Here is a 22,498-nt window from a genome sequence, read left to right as displayed (position 1 = left end):
TTGGGGAGCGTCAGTTCTTGGCAGGCTGAGGTAAGACAGACCAAGACCTAATAATGTCCGGCTTCTCGATTGCTTAAAGAGCAAGTAACGTCTAAATTAACTTTTTTTTGCTGATGAACTGTATAAATGAGTGTCTAATAGTGTTTTAAATGTGTGCATTCTTTATTTTAGCATTTTGGTGCATTTTCTTTAAAAATTAAAAATTCTGTCTAAAAACCACAGTAATGCGCCACCTTCAGCTGAAAACATAGAATTTGAGTCATTTTGAATAAATTTTAGCCAATGGCTAAAGAGTAAAGTACTACGTAAACCAGTAGAGTACTACGTAGCAGCTCCGTGCCAAAGTTATAAAAGCAACGAGCGTCTCGGCCACGCCCTGTGGCGAGTGGGAGTTGGATTTGCAAGCGAGCATAGGTCAGCTGTAGTTCAGCATTAGCATTAGCATATCCTAGTCTTTAGCATATATTTTAGTGTTATAAATACTTATTTAGTGTTAGCTTGGCTGTTGTATATTGTAGTTTAGTTAGTGTTTGGCTGTTAGTGTAATTGGGAAAGTATTTCGGGTTTAGTGTTCCATATCGTGTTAGTATTGGTGAGTAGGTGTAGTGTAGTATGCTTGCGGTGACTCTGTGGGCATTTTACCCGCGATTCTGCACACCTCCGTTTGAAGAGGGAGGCTGCCCACCGTGGCTCTTCCGCGATTTAGATGCAGCCCACCGACTCTGCTCCCCCACCACGGCGGGCTCCAGTCTGAGGTGAGTACGCTAAATAAACGTTTTAACATCTTCTAAAGACAATTCCCTACCTAAATGCAAAGTCTGAGAGACGTGGTTCACTTCCTTTAGCTAGTCAGTCGGTGATTCTGCAACAGTGTCTCTAACTAACGCTGCACTAGTTGACAGCATTACAGCGTGAAATCCAGCTTGCGACCCGGTTCTGTAAGGAATTCTGTTCAGGAGGTCGCATTTCAGGCTCTCCACATCATATGTGACTGACTTTTACGTTATAATGATCACACACTAGGAATGTTATAAAGCGCCTATATAGGAGATTCTTTTGTATATTATCTGACTTTATAAACTCCCAACAACAATGTGCTTCTATTTTTTTTTTCAGGCTAAATCTACCCAAGACACTGGCTGTCAGACTGATTTAGCTGCATGAATGTACTTGTCCAGGCTGATGTGAAACCTTCCCTGTAGCAAAGGTGAATTATTTTTAATAATCTTCAATGTAAACATTTTATTATCACCTTCTAGTTTTAATTTGTTTTACAGATTATTGTTGCACGTGATTTTATGCTCTTTTAAACATTTATAAATGTGCTGCTTCTTTGTTTTTACATAGCCAGCCAGAATGGAGTTCACAGCCGCAGTGTGTCTGGTGACCCACGGGGACCATGATGAAAATTCATCTTCCAGAAGGTCCCAGAGCGTCCAGACCCCCTGAAAAGACCAAGATGTGAGGTGTCTGCTGTTGATTCCAGCTTCCACCTCAGTGACAGTGCAAGCTCAGTGAACTGTTCAAGGTTAAAAAAAAATTAAAACATTTCAGAATTTTTAAGATATTAACAATTAAATAAGTATGTGATTACATCATGACGGAGGCTACTGATTCTGCCCCTGTGACACTTGGTGGTGACGTGTGAGCCGATTCTCCTGGAAAATAACTTTTACATTAAATATTTTGTTTTAGCTATCAAAAGTAAATTAACTAATAACCTGCATTATTGCAAGACACTCAGCAAAATATGGACTCTACACCATGAGGCAGGCACACGTTAATACTCTATAAGAGCACATAAGGTGAGCAACACCACATATTGTACACTGTCCTGAATTTGTTTTCTTTCTGCATCTCATCATTAGCCTGGCTGATCACCTGATAACTCCTGTCATCTGGTTGTGACAGCATGAGGATGTCCTCACACACCTGTAACCTATCAGCTCATCTGGCAGAATAGAGAGAGAAGAGACAACACCACATCTCCTGTTCCTGGAAAGCCTTCAGCCATCCTTCGATGACTGAGAACCTCCATCAGCTCTGTCTCCTGTCTGCCTACAATTATTATAATAAATATTGTGTTTGACAAGTTTTTTGTGCTGCCAAATATCTCATATAGATTCCAGTTTTGATATTTTAATGGATATTTATAAATTACATTGAATATCACATTTTTGTTGCATGTTTAACTAGCTCTATTGTGATTAATTAAACTAGCACCTCACTGTTAAAAGCTCGTTCTAATTTCAAGCATGTTTAAGTATTTATGGACATGAACAAAAACAGGAAATATATAAATTGAGATTTATTTAATTAATATAACAAATAAGGGGGAAAGAGTCAATGAAAGGCACGTTCTTCTGAAAGTTCCTGATCCTGATGACACCAGCAGAGGAGACCAGCTGCAGACACCAGAGGACCTAGAACCAAGAGAGCAGCTGTTATCAGTAAATAAATAAAGAAATCAGGGCAGTTTTAGTGGGCTGAACACATTACAGAATAATTTTCTCATGGGGTAGTTTCATAACTTTCTATGCAGCAGACTGTAACTTGAGCCCAGAGCTACCGGAGAGCTGCTATCCAGCATGTTTCAGTGGATTTTCCTGCTTTAACAGGTTAGATTAGCTGTTAAGCAGCTCAGCTATTTGTTGCTGATTAAAACCAGGTGTGCTGAAGCAGATAAACCTCTAAAACATGCTGAATACTAGCTTTTTAGGGCCGTGGAGACAAACCCTGCAGCTAATCCAATGCTATGGCTAACGGCTACTTACCTTTCAGAGGTGATTCTGTTGGGTCGGTTCTGGGAGTTTCAGGCAACTCACAAGCTCAAAACAATAAGACTCAGGTCCGCTTGTCTCCTCCAAATAGACTTGGTCCCTTTCTTCTCGAGTGTCTGTGTAAGGAGGGGGAGAAACGTCCTCCACTTCTATCAACTGCTCAGAGTGAAGGGAGCTAGCTTCGTCTAGTTAGCCATCGTCTTCGTCACTGCCGCGGCTCCGCCTTCTCGGTCCTCCAGGCAACGCCTACTAATGTTGCATTTTTTTAAATTGATACGTGGGTGGAGAAGGACTCCGAGGCTCAATTGACCCGCTCTTTAAGGAGGGAAACAAACAAGTCACTTGGTAAAATTTACGTTCCTGGGAGAAAATGTAGGGGTTAGCCTTATGTTCGAAAATGGTATCTTGGAATTAATCCGATTGTAGGCCAGTTTCAAATTCCCCCTTTTTTCTGCTAAGTGTGAAAGAAACCTTTGTGTGAAAATGTTATTGTTCTTCTCCGTGTAAATCCAAACAAAGTTAACCTGAGGATAAAAAATGTGGATTCCCGCTACATCAGTCTTGTCTTGATTTAAAAGCAGAAATTTTAGAGTCATCCAATTTTTTATGTCTTCAAGACAAGCCTGTACCTAACTATTTAGGTTCATCAAGGTTAATGGATAAATATAACTGAGTGTCGTCAGCATAACAGTGGAAGTTTATCTCATGCTGTCTAATTATTTTACCAATTGGAAGCATATATATAGTAAAAAGAATTGATCCAAGCACTGAACCCTGTGGTACTCCACATCCACAAGTAACCCTGGAGTATGAAGACGATTTGTCATGTACATTTACAAAATGAAATCTGTCAGACAGGTAGGATTTAAACCAGCCTAGCGCTGTTCCTTTGATCCCTACAACATGTTCAAGTCTTTCTAAAAGAACATTGTGATCAACTGTGTCAAAAGCAGCACTGAGATCTAACAAGACTAGAACAGACACAAGATTCTTATCTGAGGCCATGAGAATATCATTTGTAACTCTCACTAATGCAGTTTCAGTGCTGTGATACTCTCTAAAACCAGACTGAAATTCCTCAAACAGAGCATTAGTGTTTAAATGGTGACATACTTGGATGGCCACTATTTTCTCCAGGACTTTGGATAAAAATGGAAGGTTAGATATTGGTCTATAATTCATTGGGTCATCTGGATCCAGAGAAGGCTTCTTAAGTGAAGGTTTGATTACAGCCACCTTAAAATCCTCTGGTACATATCCATTTACTAAGGATAGATTGGTTACTGCCCCCATTCTCGATATAATCAAAGGAAATGCATCTTTAAATAATTTGGTTGGGATTGGATCCAAAATGCAAGTTGAAGGTTTAGATTAAGCTAATATTTTTGATAACTCTGAAAGCTCAACTGGATCAAAACGGTTCAAACACAGATGAGGTTCTACAGTTACCTCTGATGCTGCCTCACTTACTGAGGAAGAAGAAATCGCGTTAGGGAGGATGCTAAAGATTTTGTTTCTAATAGAATTAATTTTACTCGTGAAAAGTCCCATGAAGTCGTTGCTGCTGAAGGCTAAGGGGATAGATGGTTCAGAGCTATGATTCTGTGTAAGTTTAGCAACTGTACTGACAAGAAATTTAGGATTATTTTTAATCTTCTCAATTAGCGATGATAGTTGGATTCATGGGGTGCTCCATTGCGCTAATACTACAAATCCCAGAATGTTTCGCTGAGTGAGTGCCTTAGTTGAGACCACGAATTTCCCCCTATTTTTCTGGTGACAGTCAGTAGCTTCAGTGCTAATCACTCCCAGCCCCATATCTTGCTTTACTGTGAAACCAGGACACGGTAAAAAAAATTATGGCTTGAAGGACAAGAACACCACAAGATGTGTTACCTGGGAGTCTGCATTGAGCACTTTGATTCTCTGAGTGGAAATGAAGAGATCCACCTCTGTTATGTGATGGGATTCAGCCTGACGCTCCTGAACAACCACATTCACAAAGTCATGTTAAAAACAGGACAGAAATGTTCAAGCAAAACTTATTGTAGTCAAGTCACCATCTCTCAGGTCCATGTCACAGCCAAGACCTTAGTATTCGAGTTCAAGTCCAAGTCACATAAGGCGTGTTCAAGTCGAGTCCAGTTCAAGTCACTAGGTCCTACAGGCCAAGTACAGGTCCCCAAAACATTTTTCCAGTCAAATGTGGTTCATATTTTGCCCTCTAGCCAAAAGCTGAGGGGTGTGGGGGGTTGGGTGCATGATGTTGCATGTCAAGATGTCTATAGCCAGCTTTTCTTTAAAACATGTACATCTCATTTGTCACTGACACACTCCATCGTGGCAATCTGCTACACTGGTCAGTGTTTGACCACTTGTTTGTCGGACTTAGCAACAGTAACTAAGGGGGGCGGGGCTTGGCCAAAGACTGATTATGAACTTTTACAAGCTGATAAATCTCAAAGTACGTGACAGGCGTGGTCGAAACAACCATCATTACTTTTCATTTAAATTGAAGTGCAACATATGTGTGATCCAGGGCGTAAGTTAGGGCGGGTTAGAAAATAATTTTTATTCCCGTTGACTTGCATTCACTGTTTGGTTTTTCCGGGGACCCATGAGCCGACCAGGAGGGGAGGAGACTTAGGCTCCCTGTAGAGTCATCTGGGATGCTTGTTTGTCTAAGTCATTTTTATTTCTATTTAACCTATTATAGCAGTATCTGATCTCAACACGAATAAAAACAACCCTTTTTCTTTTGTTCCATTTCAGAACTGATTCACACCTGTAAACACCCAAGGTGTGTGTGTGTGTGTGTGCGTGTGTGCGTGCGTGCGCGCATGTGTGTGTGTGTGTGTGTGTGTGTGTGTGTGTGTGTGTGTGTGTGTGTGTGTGTGTGTGTGTGTGTGTGTGTGTGTGTGTGTGTGTCTGTTCACCTTGATGTGCTTGATTGCTTTCTGAGCCTGCATCATTCGGATGTTCTTGGAAGGTGTTTTCTCTGATACCAGCTGAGTGGACCCAAGATAGACGGCAGCAAAAACGATGCCATCTATCAGGTCTTCTGGGTCACAGGGACCTGGTACTGGAAAGATGATCGGGTTAGTCTCACCTCAAAACCAGTAAACATTAATTCAATTAAGGAAATAGATCATGACACAAATTCACTTAAGACACAAATATGTCTTAAACAGGCAAATTCATGAAGTGATAAATGGTACTAGTTTACTGTACTAAACATTTAAGAGTTTGTTGGCTCTGGGTTAATTAGTAATTAAATATATATAAAAATTCTATTCAAGTCCCCCCCCCCCCCCCCCGTATTTGAACTGAAACATTTACATGTTGATGTTGGGAAATGTAACTAATGTAGACTAAAGCAGAGTTCTGTGTTTTTATTTGTTGTTAGTCGTCCCAGCTCTGACTGGCTCCCCTCACCTGCTGCATATGCAGGAAATGCTGCAAGGCTTTTCTTGGACTGTGAATGAAAATAAAAATATAGCAAGTATGTTTCAAAACAAAGCAAAATGCAGAAGGGACAGTGACCGTTACAACGCACAGCTTTATGGGATGGAGGGCCTTCGTCATCCTGCAGCAGGTGTAGGCTGGGTGATTCTGCTCCCTGATTGGGTGGTGAGTCTGAAGACACAGCCTGCAGAGAGAATAAGGCATCACTTGCTGTAGAACTGCTCACTTATATCTGATTCAGTGCACCAGAGGAGATATTTTGGGCTTTTGAACTTGCTGCTCTGAAGGAAATGAAGGCAAAGCTCTTGATTTACCGGTTGATCTACGTTCCTACACTCACCTATGGTCATGAGCTTTGGGTAGTGACTGAAACAATGAGATCGCGGATACAAGCGGCTGAAATGAGTTTTCTACGCAGAGTGGCTGGGCTCTCCCTTAGAGATAGGGTCAGAAGCTCGGCCATCTGGGAGGGGCTCAGAGTAGAGCCGCTGCTCCTTCACATCGAGAGGAGCCAGTTGAGGTGGCTTGTGCATTTAGTCAGGATGCCTCCTGAACACCTCCCTGGTGAGGATTTCCGGGCACGTCCAACTGGGAGGAGGCCTAAAGGAAGGCCCAGGATACGGTGGAGAGACTGTGTCTCTAGGCTGACCAGGGAACGCCTTGGGATTCCCCGGGAGGAGACCAGTTTATGCTGCTGCCCTTGCGAGCCGACCCCGTATGAGTGGATGAAAATGGATGGATATAACAAATTAAAGCTGCGTTTGAACCTTCTAACATTTAATCGACAATGTTTGTGTCGTCATTATGTGTTCCTCTGTTAGTTTCCCAATTCCTTCTTTACTAAAAAGGAAGGGGGCAGCAGTAGCTCAGGTGGTAGAGCGGGTTGCCTCATGATCGGAGGGTTATGGGTTCGATTCCAGCTCCCACCAGGGGTATTCTGCTGTTGTGTCCTTGGGCAAGACACTTCACCCAACTTGCTTGTGTTGGTGGTGGTCAGAGGGGCCGATGGCGCCAAATGGCAGCCTCGCCTCTGTCAGACCGCCCCAGGGCGGCTGTGGCTACACAGTAGCTTACCATCACTAGCAGTGTGTGAATGTGAGAGTGCATGTAAGCGTCTTTGAGTGTCCTAAACAAGCGCTATATAAGTTAGATGTATTATTATTATTATTATTATTATTATTATTATTATTATTATTAATAATAATAAACATACTGGGTTGATGGTATAATTATCATAGTCACTATGAGTTTCATCTCACATCTTTTTTTTTTTTTTGCTTTTTCTGCGTCTTCTTCAATCAGTTATCCCAAAAGATTTCATTCATTTTTCTGATCTGTGAAAGAAACAGTTTCGTCCAATACACTAACTAACTAACTAACTAACTAATGAACTAACAACTAACTAACTGACAACTAACTAACTGACAACTAACTAACTAACTAACTAACTAACTGACTGACAACTAACTAACTATCTAACTAACTAACTAACTAACTAATGAACTAACAACTAACTAACTGACAACTAACTAACTAACTAACTGACTGACAACTATCTAACGAACTAACTAACTAACTACTAACTAACTAACTAACAACTAACTAACTAACTAACAACTAACTAACTAAATAACTAACTAACAACTAACTAACTAACAACTAACTAAATAACTAACTAACTAACTAACTGACAACTAACTAACTAACGAATGAACTAACTAACTAACTAACTAACTAACTAACTGATGCGTGATTACATTAGCTTTTACCGGTATGTTTACTAGTCTCCTACTCACCCTACACCTAAAAATCTAACCCTCACCCTAAAACCCAAAGTTCCGTTGGTCTGATGCGTGATTGCATGAGTCTCTACCTAACCAAGACCCCTTGTGGCCAATTAGGATTGGGTTAAGAATAATGTTTTAAACTAAGGAGGTTGGTTAGTGCCACCTGCCCACCTTATTTTTAGTTTCTAACCCTAAAACTCTATATTTATGGGGGTTGGTTAATGCCACTCGCCCACCTTACTTTTAGTCTTTAGCCATGAATATCAACTCTAACCTTAACCAAGACCCCTTGTGGCCATTTAGGATTGGTTTAATAATAAATATTTTAAACTATGGAGGTCGGTTAATGCCATCCACCCACCTTACTTTCAGCCTCTAACCATGAACTTTAGTTCTAACCCTAATTAAGATTCTGGTGCTTAGTCTGGATCAAATTATGAATAATGTTTTGAAATATGGAGATGCTTTAGTGCTACCTGCCCATCTTAATCTGCAATTTTAACCCTAACCCTATAAATTATTCTAATAGATCACGGTCGAATCATTACGCATGAAGCGTTATTTTAATTATATGGGGTCTGAATTTTACGATTAACTGCATGAACATAAGTCCAGGGTTACAAAGATATGCGCTATCACATATGGTTCTATGCTTTAAAATCCTGTGGAATAATAACAGATTCAAATAATTCTAACACATCAGGGTGATAGGATTTCTCTTTGGACCAGCTAGAACCATATTAAACATGACTTATTTATATTACAGGAAAGTTCTGCACAGGCCTTTACTTAAAAATGGAGTGGATACCACATCACAAACTATGCTTTCTCCCTGCTCACCTCTTTTACTCTCCCATTCCCTCTCCTGCACGTAGGATTGGGAATTGGGGGAACCAGGTTTAGCCTACTCCGGCTCGGATGTGTTTGAGCGTGACACCACGACACCACATCTGTTACCTGGACCATATAACCCCTTTAAGTTAGGGTTAAAACATACACAGGTTTATACTTGAAAATACAGCTAATACCACACTACAAACTGTGCTGTTCTCTTTCTCACCACTGTTCCTCTCCTATTCCCTCTCCCACACTCAGGACTGGGAATTGGGGGAGCCAAGTTTAGCCTACTCCGGCTCGGATGTGGTTGAGCGTAACACTACCACACCATGTCTGTTACTTGGTCTCTACCACTTCTGGGTCCACCTTGGTTTCCTCCTCGTTTCCTCTGGTTCTCTATTCTGTTCTTCTTCTGAATTTTTTCTTTATTCTGTTTTTTCATGTTTTTCTACTCTACTCTTTTACTGTTCATTAAGACGAACCAACAACTGGAGGGGAGTTCTAGAGTGACATGCGACGGCCCGTGCATTGCCAGTGACTCCCTATTCAACTGTTTCGGTTAAGCTACTGATTCAGGGGGAATTCACTGAGATTTATCTACTCCATCTACTCCAACTAACTAACTAACTAACTAACTAACAACAACAACTAACTAACTAACTAACTAACAACTAACTAACTAACAACTAACTAACTAACTAACTAACTAACTAACTAACTAACAACTAAATAACTAACTAACTAACTAACTAACTAACTAACAACTAACTAACTAACTAACTAACTAACAACTAACTAACTAACTAACTAACTAACTAACTAAATAACAACTAAATAACTAACTAACTAACTAACTAACAACTAAATAACTAACTAACTAACTAACTAACTAACAACTAACTAACTAATTAACTAACAACTAACTAACTAACTAACTAACAACTAAATAACTAACTAACTAACTAACTAACTAACTAACTAACAACTAACTAACTAACTAACTAACTAACTGAGAACTACATTAACAAGTTATTCATAGAAGCAGCAGTAGTTTCTTTGGTATTTACGTCACTGGCAAATGTAGCTTAACAAATCCTATTTGAAATGTTCCCGCTCACTGGAGGAATTCTGAGGGATGGGAATTCTCACCTCGTCTTGATCCTGTTTGTCTCTCTGACCTTTTTGCTCAGTTTGTTCTTCCTCGAGCTTTTCGGCCTGATACATCCAGAAGTTCTCCATGTCTTTTGGTAAACACAGAAACGCAGCTCGGTATTACCCGGAGCCACAGAACTCTGAGTGAAACAGTGACATCACAAAGGTAAGCTACTCAGGTGTCACTGAGATATCAGAGTTCAGCAGGTGATCAGCTCCAGTTGTCAGCTTGTTGTCTGCGTTGGTAGGTTTCAGCACGATGCCATCTTTAGTCAATAAACCAATACTCATTAAATAATGTCGACTCCTCATTGCAATGACAACCAGAAGATCGGTGTTGTTAAACGCCGCCTCTGCTGTTCTACAGATAAGTACGTATCTAATGGTGCTCTGTTACTGAATCCCTGATAAAATATTAAGCACCACCTGCGCTACACTGAATAAACCATTAGAACGAGGGAGTCATGAAAGGAGTCCTTAAAAGGCAGAATGGAAAACACTCTGGGAAGGTGTACTTTGGAGGAGACTAAAGAGTTTTGCTAGGTGTTTGCAGCAAAGTTTAATGTTTAGGTTCTCTAACTCTGGATTCACTCACCTGAGATGTAAAACAGGATCAGCAGAAGAATAAGGATCATGAGGAGGAAGTTCTTCATACAATAGTGGAAATGAGGAGTTTCATCACATTGGTTAAACAGGGTTCTCCAACACGTGGCTAGTGTTGCAGGTAAAGGGCCGGCACAATCCCCACTGACAGCTTAAATATGAATTATTGAGGGAACGTCTGGGTGCCTGAAATGCAAATAAAGAGACAGAAACATCAGAATGGAGTGGTCTCTGTGAACTGCTGCTTCTGAATCACGGTAAATGAGACACAGAGCTCCACTAGCCATCTTGCATCCCCCTGCCACCTTGTGGAGAACCCCAGTATTGCACAGCACACTTTCCTATTCTTATTTTATTACTTTTACTAAATTATAACTCTAAATATTTCAACAAAATTGTGTGATCACACTTTGTGGGCGTCACACTCTCTGGGGCAAACAAAAATAAATCTCATAACTAAAAATTGCATTTCTTCGTCACATATTTACAAATTTTAATGGTCCTTAACACAGTCGCAGTCTAATGAACGAATAACAAAAGCTGCATATATAGTTTGGTAAGGGTTTGTTGGACACATAATCGGTGATGAGTAGGTAGTACTAGGTATGGTATGGACATGGTTGGAAGGTAAGCCACAGTTGGGTATGTATTTGTAATGACAGGTGAGTGATGGGGCTTGTTGTCAATCACACTAACGGTTGCCTGTGCGCACAGTGACGGCTGACCCAGGAAATCGTAAGTAAACACCTGACGTGGTCTTCGATCTCGCGTCAACCTTCTGGCCTCGGTGGGTCTCACCTGTTGGTCCTGGTCAGACATGAGATTGTCTCCCAGTTCCTCCTCTGCGTGGCCAACAGTAAGTCCATCTTTCCCGGCTCCGATTGACTCCTCCTATACATGAAGTTAGGTGGGATCCTCCCCTGATTTTCCTGGTGGGCAGCGTGTTCCAACTGACACATCCTCTCTCAAATGTACTTATGTTTCATCCGTCAACTTCTGTGTGTCCTCCTGTCCTGCTCCTGACTGATGTGTCAGTGGTTGGTCACCCCTTGGTATTCTTAACCAGTACCCTGAACAGTGTTCATCCTCCGAGTCACTCTCTGCATCCTGACTGTCCCACATTTGTTCATTGGCGTGGACAGCTCCCTTCCTGAGCACTCTCCTTGCTCGCGGGTTTGTACTCCTTTTAGATTTTTCCGTGGAGACACACCTCTCAACCGGTTGGTCATTTACTAACAACAGGAGATTACGATGCAGAGTATGCATCCTCTTGTTGTCTCCGCTCTCAGGCTGGACAGTGTACACTGGGTTTTGGCCTATTTGTCCTGTCATGATTTAAACAGTCTTTTCCCAATAGGATCTCAACTTGCCAGGCCTTCCACGTTCACTGAGGTTTCTCACTAGGACCCGATCACCTGGTTGCAACACGACTCCCTTCACTTTCTTGCCATACTCTTATTTTCCCCCTTCCGCTGGATTTTTTACTGTGTTCACTGACGATGCGGTAGGCTTCCGCCCCACATTTTGCCCATTTCTCGGCAAAACCCGTAGGTGAGTATGTGATTTTGTCCATACATTAAAAAAAGGCGAGTATCCAGTGGCTTCATGACTTGTACAATTATATGCGTGCACCACATGAGCCAGATGATCCTTCCACCGCAGCTTTCCATCATCTGGTAGAGTTCTTAACATTTGTAAAATGGTTCTGTTGAACCTCTCGGTAGGGTTACCTTGCGGGTGATGAGGGGACGTGCGGGAATGACCTACCCCAGACCGATTTTGAAGTGTCTTAAACAGTTAATTCTCAAACTCCCGCCCCTGGTCGTGATGTACTTTCTGTGGGTACCCAAACCGGGGAATAAAATCCTGAAAAATACACCCAGCTGCTGGGCGTCCACTTTTGTCTTTCGTAGCATAAGCCTGCGCAAATATTGTAAAGTGGTCGACTTCTACCAAGATGTAGTCACATCCTCCCACACTTTTCTCCAAGTGTAAATCGTCAACACACACCAGTTCTAAAGGAGAGTTGGTGGCTATACTACCCATGGGGGCACGGACATGAGTAACAGTTTTTTTTTGACATAATACAAGAGCATTTCTGGGTGACATACACCTCCACCTCTTTTGCCATGAACGGCCAATAGAACTTCTCCTTGGCTAGATGCAGTACTCTTTCGGTACCCACATGCCCCATTTTGTCATGTAGCAGTTGTAGGACCAACTTCCGATATTTCTCAGAAAGAACGAACTGTTTCCTATCTCCCGTCCTTCGAAACAGGAGACCGTCTTCCAGACAAAGCTTGCCCACTCATGCAGCAGCTTCTGAGCTGTTCTACCCACTGCCCTCCGCATTTCATCTGTTATCTTGGTTTGTGACTCTTTCAGTTTTATCACCTGGTTGATGTTGTGATCCTCCCACTGCGCTTTCACCAACTCACTGTGACTGATGTTGGGGAGGTTGGCGGTCAGTAAAGGTGGGGTCTCAGCAGCCGTCATGTTGAGGATGGCAATCCAAGCGACATCCTTCTCCTGGGCGATCTGACTCCCGTCCCATGTTGCCCGAACCACCTCATCTGAAAAAGTCTCAGTACACTCAGACATGTACTCCTCCATGTCCCACGGTAACTGCGATAATGTATCTGTGTCTGTGTTAGCTTTCCCAGGCCGATATTTTATGTCAAATCGGAAATCAGAGATTTCCCCTACCTACCTGTACCCAACGGCATTAAGTTTTGCTGTGCTCATAGTGTAAATCGGGTGGTTGTTATCAGTGTAAATGGTGAAATGAAGTGTGTAATACAAGTAATCTCTGAACTTAAGTTTATGTTTATTTATTTGACAGACGCTTTTATCCAAAGCGACTTACAGTTTATAACCTATAGGGCATGTTGTGATCTGTGGGGGAAACCGGAGTACCCGGAGGAAACCCACGCATGCATGGGGAGAACACGCAACTCCACGCAGAAAGGCCGCAGCCGAGCCGAGTTTCGAACCTGCAACCTTCGTGCTGCGAGGCAACAGTGCTAACCACTGTGCCACCATGCAGCCAACTTCTCGCATATCAGCGTGAGAAACTCCAACTTTCCACTATGTAACCAGTAGTTACGTTCCGCTTGTGTCAAAGTTCGCGATCCATAACCTATTACACCTAACTTGCCATTTTGATTTTGGTAAAGGACGGCTCCCATTCCCTTCTCTGATGCATCAGTGTGCAATGTGAAAGGCAAATTCAAATCGGGGTAGGCTAGTACCGGTGAGCTTGTGAGGAGAGTAACTAGTTTTTACAAGGCTTCTTGGTGTATACTAGTCCATATAACAGGCTCTTTTGAATGGAGCTGGATGCGTTTGTTGTCCTTCCTACTGACAGAATTTAACACTGTGGTTTGTAACAACTTATAGAATGGCCCAGCTATCCTGGAGAAATCCTGGATGTGTGTGCAGTAATACCCCAAGAACCCTGTTAATTTACGTACACCCCCCACAGTCTCAGCTGTCTTGGATGTGAGTGTTTTCACAGCTTCAAGGCCGCTGTTACGATCCAGGCTTTCTAGGGGGCCTGGGGTAACAATTGAGGACGCATGTTCTCGTGGTAAAAGTAACAAAATATTTATTTACATAAATATAAACACAAAACACAGATTAACAAGACACATCAGCAGCAACGCAAAATGAGTAACAACTAAACTCTCATATTAACCAAATTAATACCAAAACTACGAAAGACCATCACATAATTTCCTTTTTAACGAGTGATGTCTTATTTAAAACAAGTGAAAGGGTAAAGTTTCCTTCACACCTAAAAAGGCTGACGGTTAAACACAGAGAGTTTCCTAAGCACCCACCAAAGTTGTCACATAATACTTTAACTTAACAAAACCAAAACCAAAAGCTGCTGAGGAGACAGCAGACCAGAGAGAACCTCCCTGGCCTGCTGCTCCCTGAACTGAGGGCTGGCTGACTTTTATGCTGCTGGCAGAGCTGATCATTAGGATCAGCTGGGAGAGTCTAATTGGGAGGCAATTTAGTGAGATGGGAGACAGATGCTGCATCTCCTCTCACACACACACAGGGAATAAAAAAAACCCAAATGGCCCTGGGCCGTAACAGTCGCGCAGATCAATCTTTACGCCTTCAGCGGACACGATCTTCCCCACGTACCTCACTTAGCTTTTGAACAACTCACATTTTTCCGGTCGTCGCTTTACTCCGTGTTGTTGTAGGGCACACAGCACCTTTCGGAGGTATTCTACGTGTTCGTCGAATATTTTGGCATAACACAATATATCGTCCAAATAAGGAATACAACATCCGTCTCGGAGGGGACCTAGCATCTCTTCCATACTGCGTTGGAAGGCGGCTGGAGTGTTGGTCAGTCCAAAAGGGATTCTGACCCACTCGTACAGACCCCAAGGAGGAGTAAAGGCCGTAAACTGCCGGGATCCCTCAGCCACAAAACCCTGGTGATGCGCCTCTCTCTGGCCAAGCATACCAAACCATGCATAACCACCGAGAGAATCTGTCAAATCCTGAATCCTGGGAAGGGGATGTCGGTCAGGATCCGTTTTCTTGTTGAGGAGTCTATAGTCAATACATAACCGCAAACTGCCATCTTTTTTTCTCTGACAAACAACTGGGGCTGCATAGGGGGATTTAGATTTTACAATCCACCCTTTCACTAACAATTCCTGTATGTAGTAACCCTTCACTTCCTTAACAAGCGGTTTTGGTATTGAGTAGGCTCTCTGAACCGGTATGTTGTCGCTGAGATGGATCGAAATCTGCAAATTAACGATGCATCCAGTGTCGGTACTGCCTTGAGCAAAAGCACCTGCTTCTTCACACAACATTTTGTTAACCTTCTCTTGTTGCTTGGTTGTCAGATGACTGAGATCCACTGGGGGTTGCCACGATGATGAATTGTCGACCGGATTGGACACATTGCAGACTGTCATCGTGGGTTCAGGTTCCTCCACCTCTCTAGGTGAGTATATCTCCACCACTTTGTCAAAACTCTGAATCTGCGCTGACAGCGAGCTGCGCTGAGCAGTGTCCAGCTCAGATGTTCAGATGGGAATCTTTTAGCTACATCTGCAATGTGCATAACGAATAAAGTGTCAGTTCGTCTGCATGCGTCGGGGTAATTCTTTCTATTCTTTCTCCGTCAAAATAAACGGCCAAATACGGGAACTAGCCGGTCAACACAAGCCCTGCTTTTAACTGTTTTGTTTTCTTGTGAAAATTGTTGGAAAGAGATCAAATTTAACTTGATTACCACCAGAGCCGCACTGCGCCCTTATCTCCATGACAGTAAATGAGGGAAAAACAAATTGATTGGATCCTGCACGTCTTTTAACACATTGGTCAGGATTGACGCACTTTGTTTTCATTTTGTTGGTTAAAAAAAGTCGGGCTCGGATCGGGCCAGAGAATCCTGAAAACCTTTTCGGACCGGGTCGGGCTGGGGCTCCACCCCCTCGGACCGGGCCGGACACTGGCTCAGATTTTAGGCCCGTGCAGGGCTCTATACCACAGCCTCCCAGACACTGTTCAGAGAGGTGTACCGTTCTCCCTCCTTGTAAATCTCACATTTGATGATGGACCACAGGTTCTCAATGGGGTTCAGATCAGGTGAACAAGGAGGCCATGTCATTAGTTTTTCTTCTTTTATACCATTTCTTGCCAGCCACGCTGTGGAGTACTTGGACGCGTGTGATGGAGCATTGTCCTGCATGAACATCATGTTTTTCTTGAAGGATGCAGACTTTTTCCTGGACCACTGCTTGAAGAAGGTGTCTTCCAGAAACTGGCAGTAGGACTGGGAGTTCAGCTTGACTCCATCCTCAACCCGAAAAGGCCCCACAAGCTCATCTTTGATGATACCAGTCCAAACCAGTACTCCACCTCCACCTTGCTGGCGTCTGAGTGGGACTGGAGCTCTCTGCCCTTTACCAGTCCAGCCACGGGCCCATCCATCTGGCCTATCAAGACTCACTCTCATTTCATCAGTCCATAAAACCTTAGAAAAACCAGTCTTGAGATATTTCTTGGCCCAGTCTTGACGTTTCAGCTTGTGTGTCTTGTTCAGTGGTGGTCGTCTTTCAGCCTTTCTTACCTTGGCCATGTCTCTGAGTATTGCACACCTTGTGCTTTTGGGCACTCCAGTGATGTTGCAGCTCTGAAATACGGCCAAACTGGTGGCAAGTGGCATCTTGGCAGCTGCACGCTTGACTTTTCTCAGTTCATGGGCAGTTATTTTGCGCCTTGGTTCGTCCACACGCTTCTTGCGACCCTGTTGACTATTTTGAAAGAAACACTTGATTGTTCGATGATCACGCTTCAGAAGCGTTGCAGTTTTAAGACTGCTGCATCCCTCTGCAAGATATCTCACTGTTTTTGACTTTTCTGAGCCTGTCAAGTCCTTCTTTTGACCCTTTTTGCCAAAGGAAAGGAAGTTGCCTAATAATTATGCACACCTGATATAGGGTGTTGATGTCATTAGACCACACCCCTTCTCATTACAGAGATGCACATCACCTAATATGCTTAATTGGTAGTAGGCTTTCGAGCCTATACAGCTTGGAGTAAGACAACATGCATGAAGAGGATGATGTGGACAAAATACTCATTTGCCTAATAATTCTGCACTCCCTGTAATTATAATACATGACAGCTATGAATAATGATGTGTGATGGTTGTGCTGTGATTGGAAGGTGAAGTAGATGTATGAACATTTATATCTGGAAGAAACTGTTGAGTTCTGGGTGTAAAAGAATTTGGTTGATTATTAATAAAACAACATCAGACACCAGTATGCAGGTCTACAATACCCTTGTATGAGTTGTTCCCGGCGGTCCGGAGGGATGCAGTCAGAGTGGAAAGGTCACCGCACATCGAGACCACGCTCCTCAGAGATTAGTAGCTTCCTCTGAATTCAGCTTCCCCGGCCATGAGATACAACCCGGGTCTGCAGAAAAGGCGTCCGAGAGGATGTCTGAGAGTTGCTGTAGCTCTGGAACGAGCGAGCTGTTGTGCCTGTAATCACTTGCAGCTTCATGGCAAAATTTTGACTTAAGGTTAAAGGATATTGTTTCAAAAAGGCTTCTTTCCCGATTTGGCCGAATCGAGGTGTCAGCTGGAAACTGAATAACTCGGGAAGTAAATTCTGTTTTATTACCACCATGTTATGATTCTGGCAAATCAGAATCTGGCATGTTTGTTGACGTTTACCAAACATCCCTCAGAACCAAACCTTCATCAGATACAAGAATGTTCTAGTTCTGTGGATAAAGAATCTGTATGTGCAGTGACATTAACTTGAACCTTGTGTCATATGTGTATGAGAGTATGGTTAATTAACTTGTTAAATCAAACTACGGATCAAAATATGTAATATCATTGCCAGAACACTATTCATTTCATCTTCACTGAATTGGGCATAGATTATTCAAACATAACATCTGGTTAATTCATCCATATGATTATTTAATTTTTAAGTTGTAAAAGTTCACTTTTCATGTGAAGAGTGTGGACTCCTGTAGAAGCGATGAGGGGGAAAGCCGAGGCCTTGGAAAGAACAGTTTGCTGACCACATGTTATCTTGTGTGCCAAGCACTGTAGAGGCCTGGGGCCTCATTTATCAAGCTAGCTTACGCACACGACGGGGTCAGAAAACTGCGTAATCAACTTTCCACGCAAACTTTGAGATTTATGAAAGAAAACTTAGCGGAAAAATGTGCGCTACTTTAAGCTGACTAAGGACCTGGCTTATGCACATGTTGGACATGGAGAGCACCTGCAGTGCTGCTGCTGAGAAGGATAAAATTATGAAATCCTGCAGCATTATCACTTGTACTGCTTCGTTTTCACACAGAACAACCCCCCCACACACACACACACGCACGCACACACACGTGCGCGCACACTGACACACACACAGCCTGAAGCGCAGAATACGGAATGCAGAAAATCAGCATGGGGACAGATTGAGACAGAATGTCATGCGTCTGTGACAGTGTGTGTGTCCTGTCACCGTGACCCGATTGATGATGCGCCCTGGCTACTTGGACAAGGGAGATCTCTGTTTGGCTGACTGGTTAGTGCATGCGACTTTCACCTGGGAGTCTGGGATTGAATCCTGATTGGATCATTTTTTTATATCTGCCACAGATCTCTCTGAAGAACTCAGCCTTGACAGCCTTTAGGAGACAGGAGAGAAAATCAACCCAGTTAGTGGGCTTATACGTGCAGATAATGTTGGTCAATATATAGGTGAAAAATGACAATTTCTGGATGTTACATCTATAATATATTGTAAAAGGTGGTGGCGGATCAGCTGATTACTTTTCTGGAACTACACAACAGTTTAGATAAATTCCAGGCTGGTTTTGGTAAAAAGCGTTCAACAGAAACAGCTTTGCTTAAATTTTCCAGTGAGTGTCATGATGGCTGCAGACAACAGGGAGTTCACAGTGTTAGTATTGTTAGATCTTTCTGCAGCTTGTGACACGGTTGATCACAACACCTTAATTAACAGACTTGGTGACTCAGTAGGGATCTCCCGAACTGTTCTAGACTGGTTTAGATCGTACCTTTCTAACAGAAGGTTCAGTGTCTGTAGAAACCAAATCATGTCAGATTCTACCCATCTGTTCTCTGGGGTACCCCAAGGCTCTGTTTTGGGTCCACTGTTGTTTCTACTGTACATACACCCTCTTGGACAGATAATCGATACTTTTCATAATGTCTCTTGTCACCTATATGCAGATGATATTCAGCTGTACTGCTCCTTTAAGGATTCTGAGTTCTATTAACCGTCTGAATTACTAGAGTGCATCACCAGCTGGCTAGAAGATAACTTCTTTCAGGTAAACTCTGAAAAGACTGAATGTCTGATCATTGCCTCTGAGAGCATGGTTCCCCTGGTTAGTCTAAAACTTGGTCATTTATCATCTGCCGTCAAGACAAACTTAAGAAATTTGGGTGTTTTTAACCAATCAATGTCTCTTGAAGGCCACTCAAAAACATTTGGTCCAAAATTGTTTTTATTTCTTAAGAAATATCTCCAAACTGCAAAGGTTGGTGTCAAAACATGAACTTGAAATGGTTCTCCATGCCTTTATCTCCTCCCGTCTAGGTTACTGTAACACACTCTTCACGTTTTTACAAAAAAGCCCTTGACCACCTTCAGGTTGTCCAGAACTCTGCAGCGAGGCTCCTAACTGGAGCAAACAGACAAGCTCACATCACTCCTATTCTGATGTCTCTGCACTGGTTACCCGTTAACTTTAGAGTTCATTTTAGAGTCCTGACTAGAACTTTCAGGGCTCTACATGGCCAAGCTCCTCCCTATATTACTGAACTGTTAAAGCCTTATGCTCCAACCCGAGCCCTTAGGTCCACATGCCAGAACCTTCTAGAAGTTCCAAAGACCAGAAAGAAAAGTTAAGGTGATCACTCCTTCCAGATTGTTGCACCCTGACTCTGGAATGATCTTCCTTTATCCTTACGCAGCATTGGCAGTCTGAACATTTTTTAAAAAACAGCTAAAGATCCTTTTATGTAAAGCTGCTTTCAACTAAACCTTTTATTGTTTGAATGAATGCTTTAAAGCATTCAAACTATAGTGATTCTTTTTCTCTTTATAGTTAGTTTATTATTCTGCTTCCGTACATTTTTTGGCATTTAACTACTTCCACAATTCTTCAACTATTTACACAATTTTGGTATCAAAACGTTCAGCTCGTTCAGCTTATGCTGGCAATGACTTTTGTTATTAAAATATTTTATACTTTTTGAGATATTCAGCTTTTTCTGCGATTTTTGGTCCCATTGAAATGAATGGGATTGCTCAATTTTCCGCTAAATCCTATCACTTGTTTGAACTCTTACTCTTATAGGTTAACTTTAACCTAGAGACTTCGTTCAAGTTTCAACAAACTCTCAAGACTTTCAGCTATTACTGGCTAAAAAATCGTTTTGATATCTATTACAGTTTTTCTAAAATTACAGGTAGAATTTGAGGTACCGCTTGAGATTTTCAGAATAAAAAAATCACTAAAATTATAATGGACAGAGATGGGAGCAATGGCCCTCCTTTGCTCCATTTCTGGCATTGTCCTGAGAAAACCATAAATCTGATTGAAATGAGACGCACACTGGCTTGCAGCTAACGGATATACCGTCGTTTTGAGCTATAAATCATGAATGTACTCCAAACATTGTGGTCGTACGGTTCATTTATTAGAGACTATTCAAAATTTAAAAAATGTCTCTCACCACTCTAAACCATCGACATATATACTGGACAATTAATTTCCATAGGCTCCAATATCAGTTTTTTGAGGCCAAATGGGAGGTGGCCACCACCGCCATTTTGACCGTGTCACAGGTTCCGTCAAGCCCAGACAATTCCAAAAAAGGGAAGAGAGGAGGAGCTGAGGGTGGGGCTGTAAGGCTGGGATCGACTGACGACACCCGGTCGAACTAGCTACAAGCTAACCTGAAGCTAACCCAAAGCTAATGCGGAGGTGGGAGCTAAGCTAACGGAGGTAGCAACCTAGCTACAACAGGAGTTAACTGTGCACAACACCAGAGCTTCTGAGTCAGAGATACGCCGGGCTGACCGTTGGGTAAAACCGGGTGGAACACAGAGGTCTCCGAGACCTCCACAAGCCGGCAGCCGCACAGCAGACAGAAGCCACGATCAGAGAGATGCGCCGAGCTGCTGGGAGAACCAGCCGTCAGCCCGCGCAGTTGAGGAGCCGCGATCAGACAGAGATGGACCGAGCTGCGGGGAGAAACAGCCGGCATTCCGGGTGGAAAACATCGGTCTCCCGAGAGCTCCACAAGCCGATAGTGGGAACCCAGCTCCACCAACATGTTATATTTCAACCCATTTTCTAAAGTGCAGCATTATGTTAAATGCACTGGGTTTTACCCTATTACATTTAAATTTCATGGTTAAACAGTACATGTTAAAATCTAAGCTCAGCTCGGCAGTGACCTAAAATACATAAATATAATTTTACTTACCGAAAAAAAAAATGAAGTGGAGACTCCTTGGACGCTCTATTAGTGTAATTAATGCCACAGCAAGCCATTTTGTCCAACAATTGCACAAAAATATCCAAACAAGAATACACAAACACAGACTCAAAATCCCGGAACAGTTTCCAGGCCAGACCGAGGCTCTACTGAGGCCTTTCCACGGAGCTAGCTCTGTGGTCACGTGGGTCTGATGCTCATTAATTATACAGAATTTCAGGCTTTTAATACACTTAAACAGAAGAGTGAGAAAAAAAACCACCCCCCTCAGAGTTGTCATGAGTGTAAACTAGATCATTTAAACCAAAAACATGTTTTGGTACCAGGCTGTAAACATGTTTATTTCTGCTGTGAAATTGGATTTTTTAACATGGGAGTCAATGAGGATTTGCTCGCTTCTGACACCAGCCCCTAGTGGATGAGGGTGGAACTGCAATTTTTGGTACTTCCGGGTTTGACTCAATTTTAAAGCCGAATTGTGGGGGTTTGCTCTAAACTGAAAATTCCACACTCTAACTTTTGACCTTCACATTTTCTGGAAACAACTCTTTCCATCGCCCAGACTATTTGGAGTACCGAAACATATCACATCTCAACACGTAGGAATTTTTGTCAGCTTTTCAGAATGGGTTTGATTTTGTCCTTAAGTGTTACGGTTCTTTCTTTACAAGCCTCAGAAGGAGGAGAGACCCTGATTCTGTCTCATTGAAACCCATGTTAAAGGAACAGAGATTTTCTCCTCCGATCAGTTTCAGACAGCTAAAATGTTCTCGTTATAGCTTCTAGACAGTTCAAGGTAGGCACATAAAAATTCACACAGATGACCGTCA

General features: G+C 42.5%; 2 protein-coding genes across 6 annotated transcripts in view; one reads left to right on the top strand and one right to left on the bottom strand.

Moving 5' to 3' along the window:
• apba1a (amyloid beta (A4) precursor protein-binding, family A, member 1a) overlaps window positions 1–13,035 on the bottom strand; it is a 28,320-nt gene extending 15,285 nt beyond the window's left edge. For both annotated transcript variants that reach the window (XM_054734300.2, XM_015975695.3), the window contains exons 1-5: window positions 10,019–13,035; window positions 6,337–6,429; window positions 6,216–6,255; window positions 5,717–5,862; window positions 4,677–4,763 (exon numbers count right to left, since the gene is read on the bottom strand). In XM_054734300.2, coding sequence (XP_054590275.1) covers window positions 4,677–4,763; window positions 5,717–5,862; window positions 6,216–6,255; window positions 6,337–6,429; window positions 10,019–10,108 — 456 coding nt within the window. In that variant the 5' untranslated portion in view covers window positions 10,109–13,035. The remainder of the gene's footprint in view (window positions 1–4,676; window positions 4,764–5,716; window positions 5,863–6,215; window positions 6,256–6,336; window positions 6,430–10,018) is intronic.
• The window catches only part of ppm1f (protein phosphatase, Mg2+/Mn2+ dependent, 1F), a 123,512-nt gene that overhangs the window by 42,092 nt on the left and 58,922 nt on the right, over window positions 1–22,498 (top strand). The window contains exon 1 of one of the 4 annotated variants that reach the window (XM_070546267.1): window positions 15,505–15,605. The exons of 2 other annotated variants lie outside the window; for them this stretch is intronic. The gene's annotated coding sequence lies outside the window, so the exon portion shown is untranslated. Of the gene's footprint in view, window positions 1–15,504; window positions 15,606–22,498 lie in introns of those variants that run through there. One more of the 4 variants, XM_070546268.1, reaches the window with a different exon arrangement.

This window comes from Nothobranchius furzeri, chromosome 17 (genome assembly GCF_043380555.1).
Source record: "Nothobranchius furzeri strain GRZ-AD chromosome 17, NfurGRZ-RIMD1, whole genome shotgun sequence".
NCBI classification, from domain to species: Eukaryota; Metazoa; Chordata; class Actinopteri; order Cyprinodontiformes; family Nothobranchiidae; genus Nothobranchius; species Nothobranchius furzeri.
The sequence above is the reverse complement of the archived record's forward strand: the minus strand, read 5'-3'. Positions and strand labels throughout refer to the sequence as shown.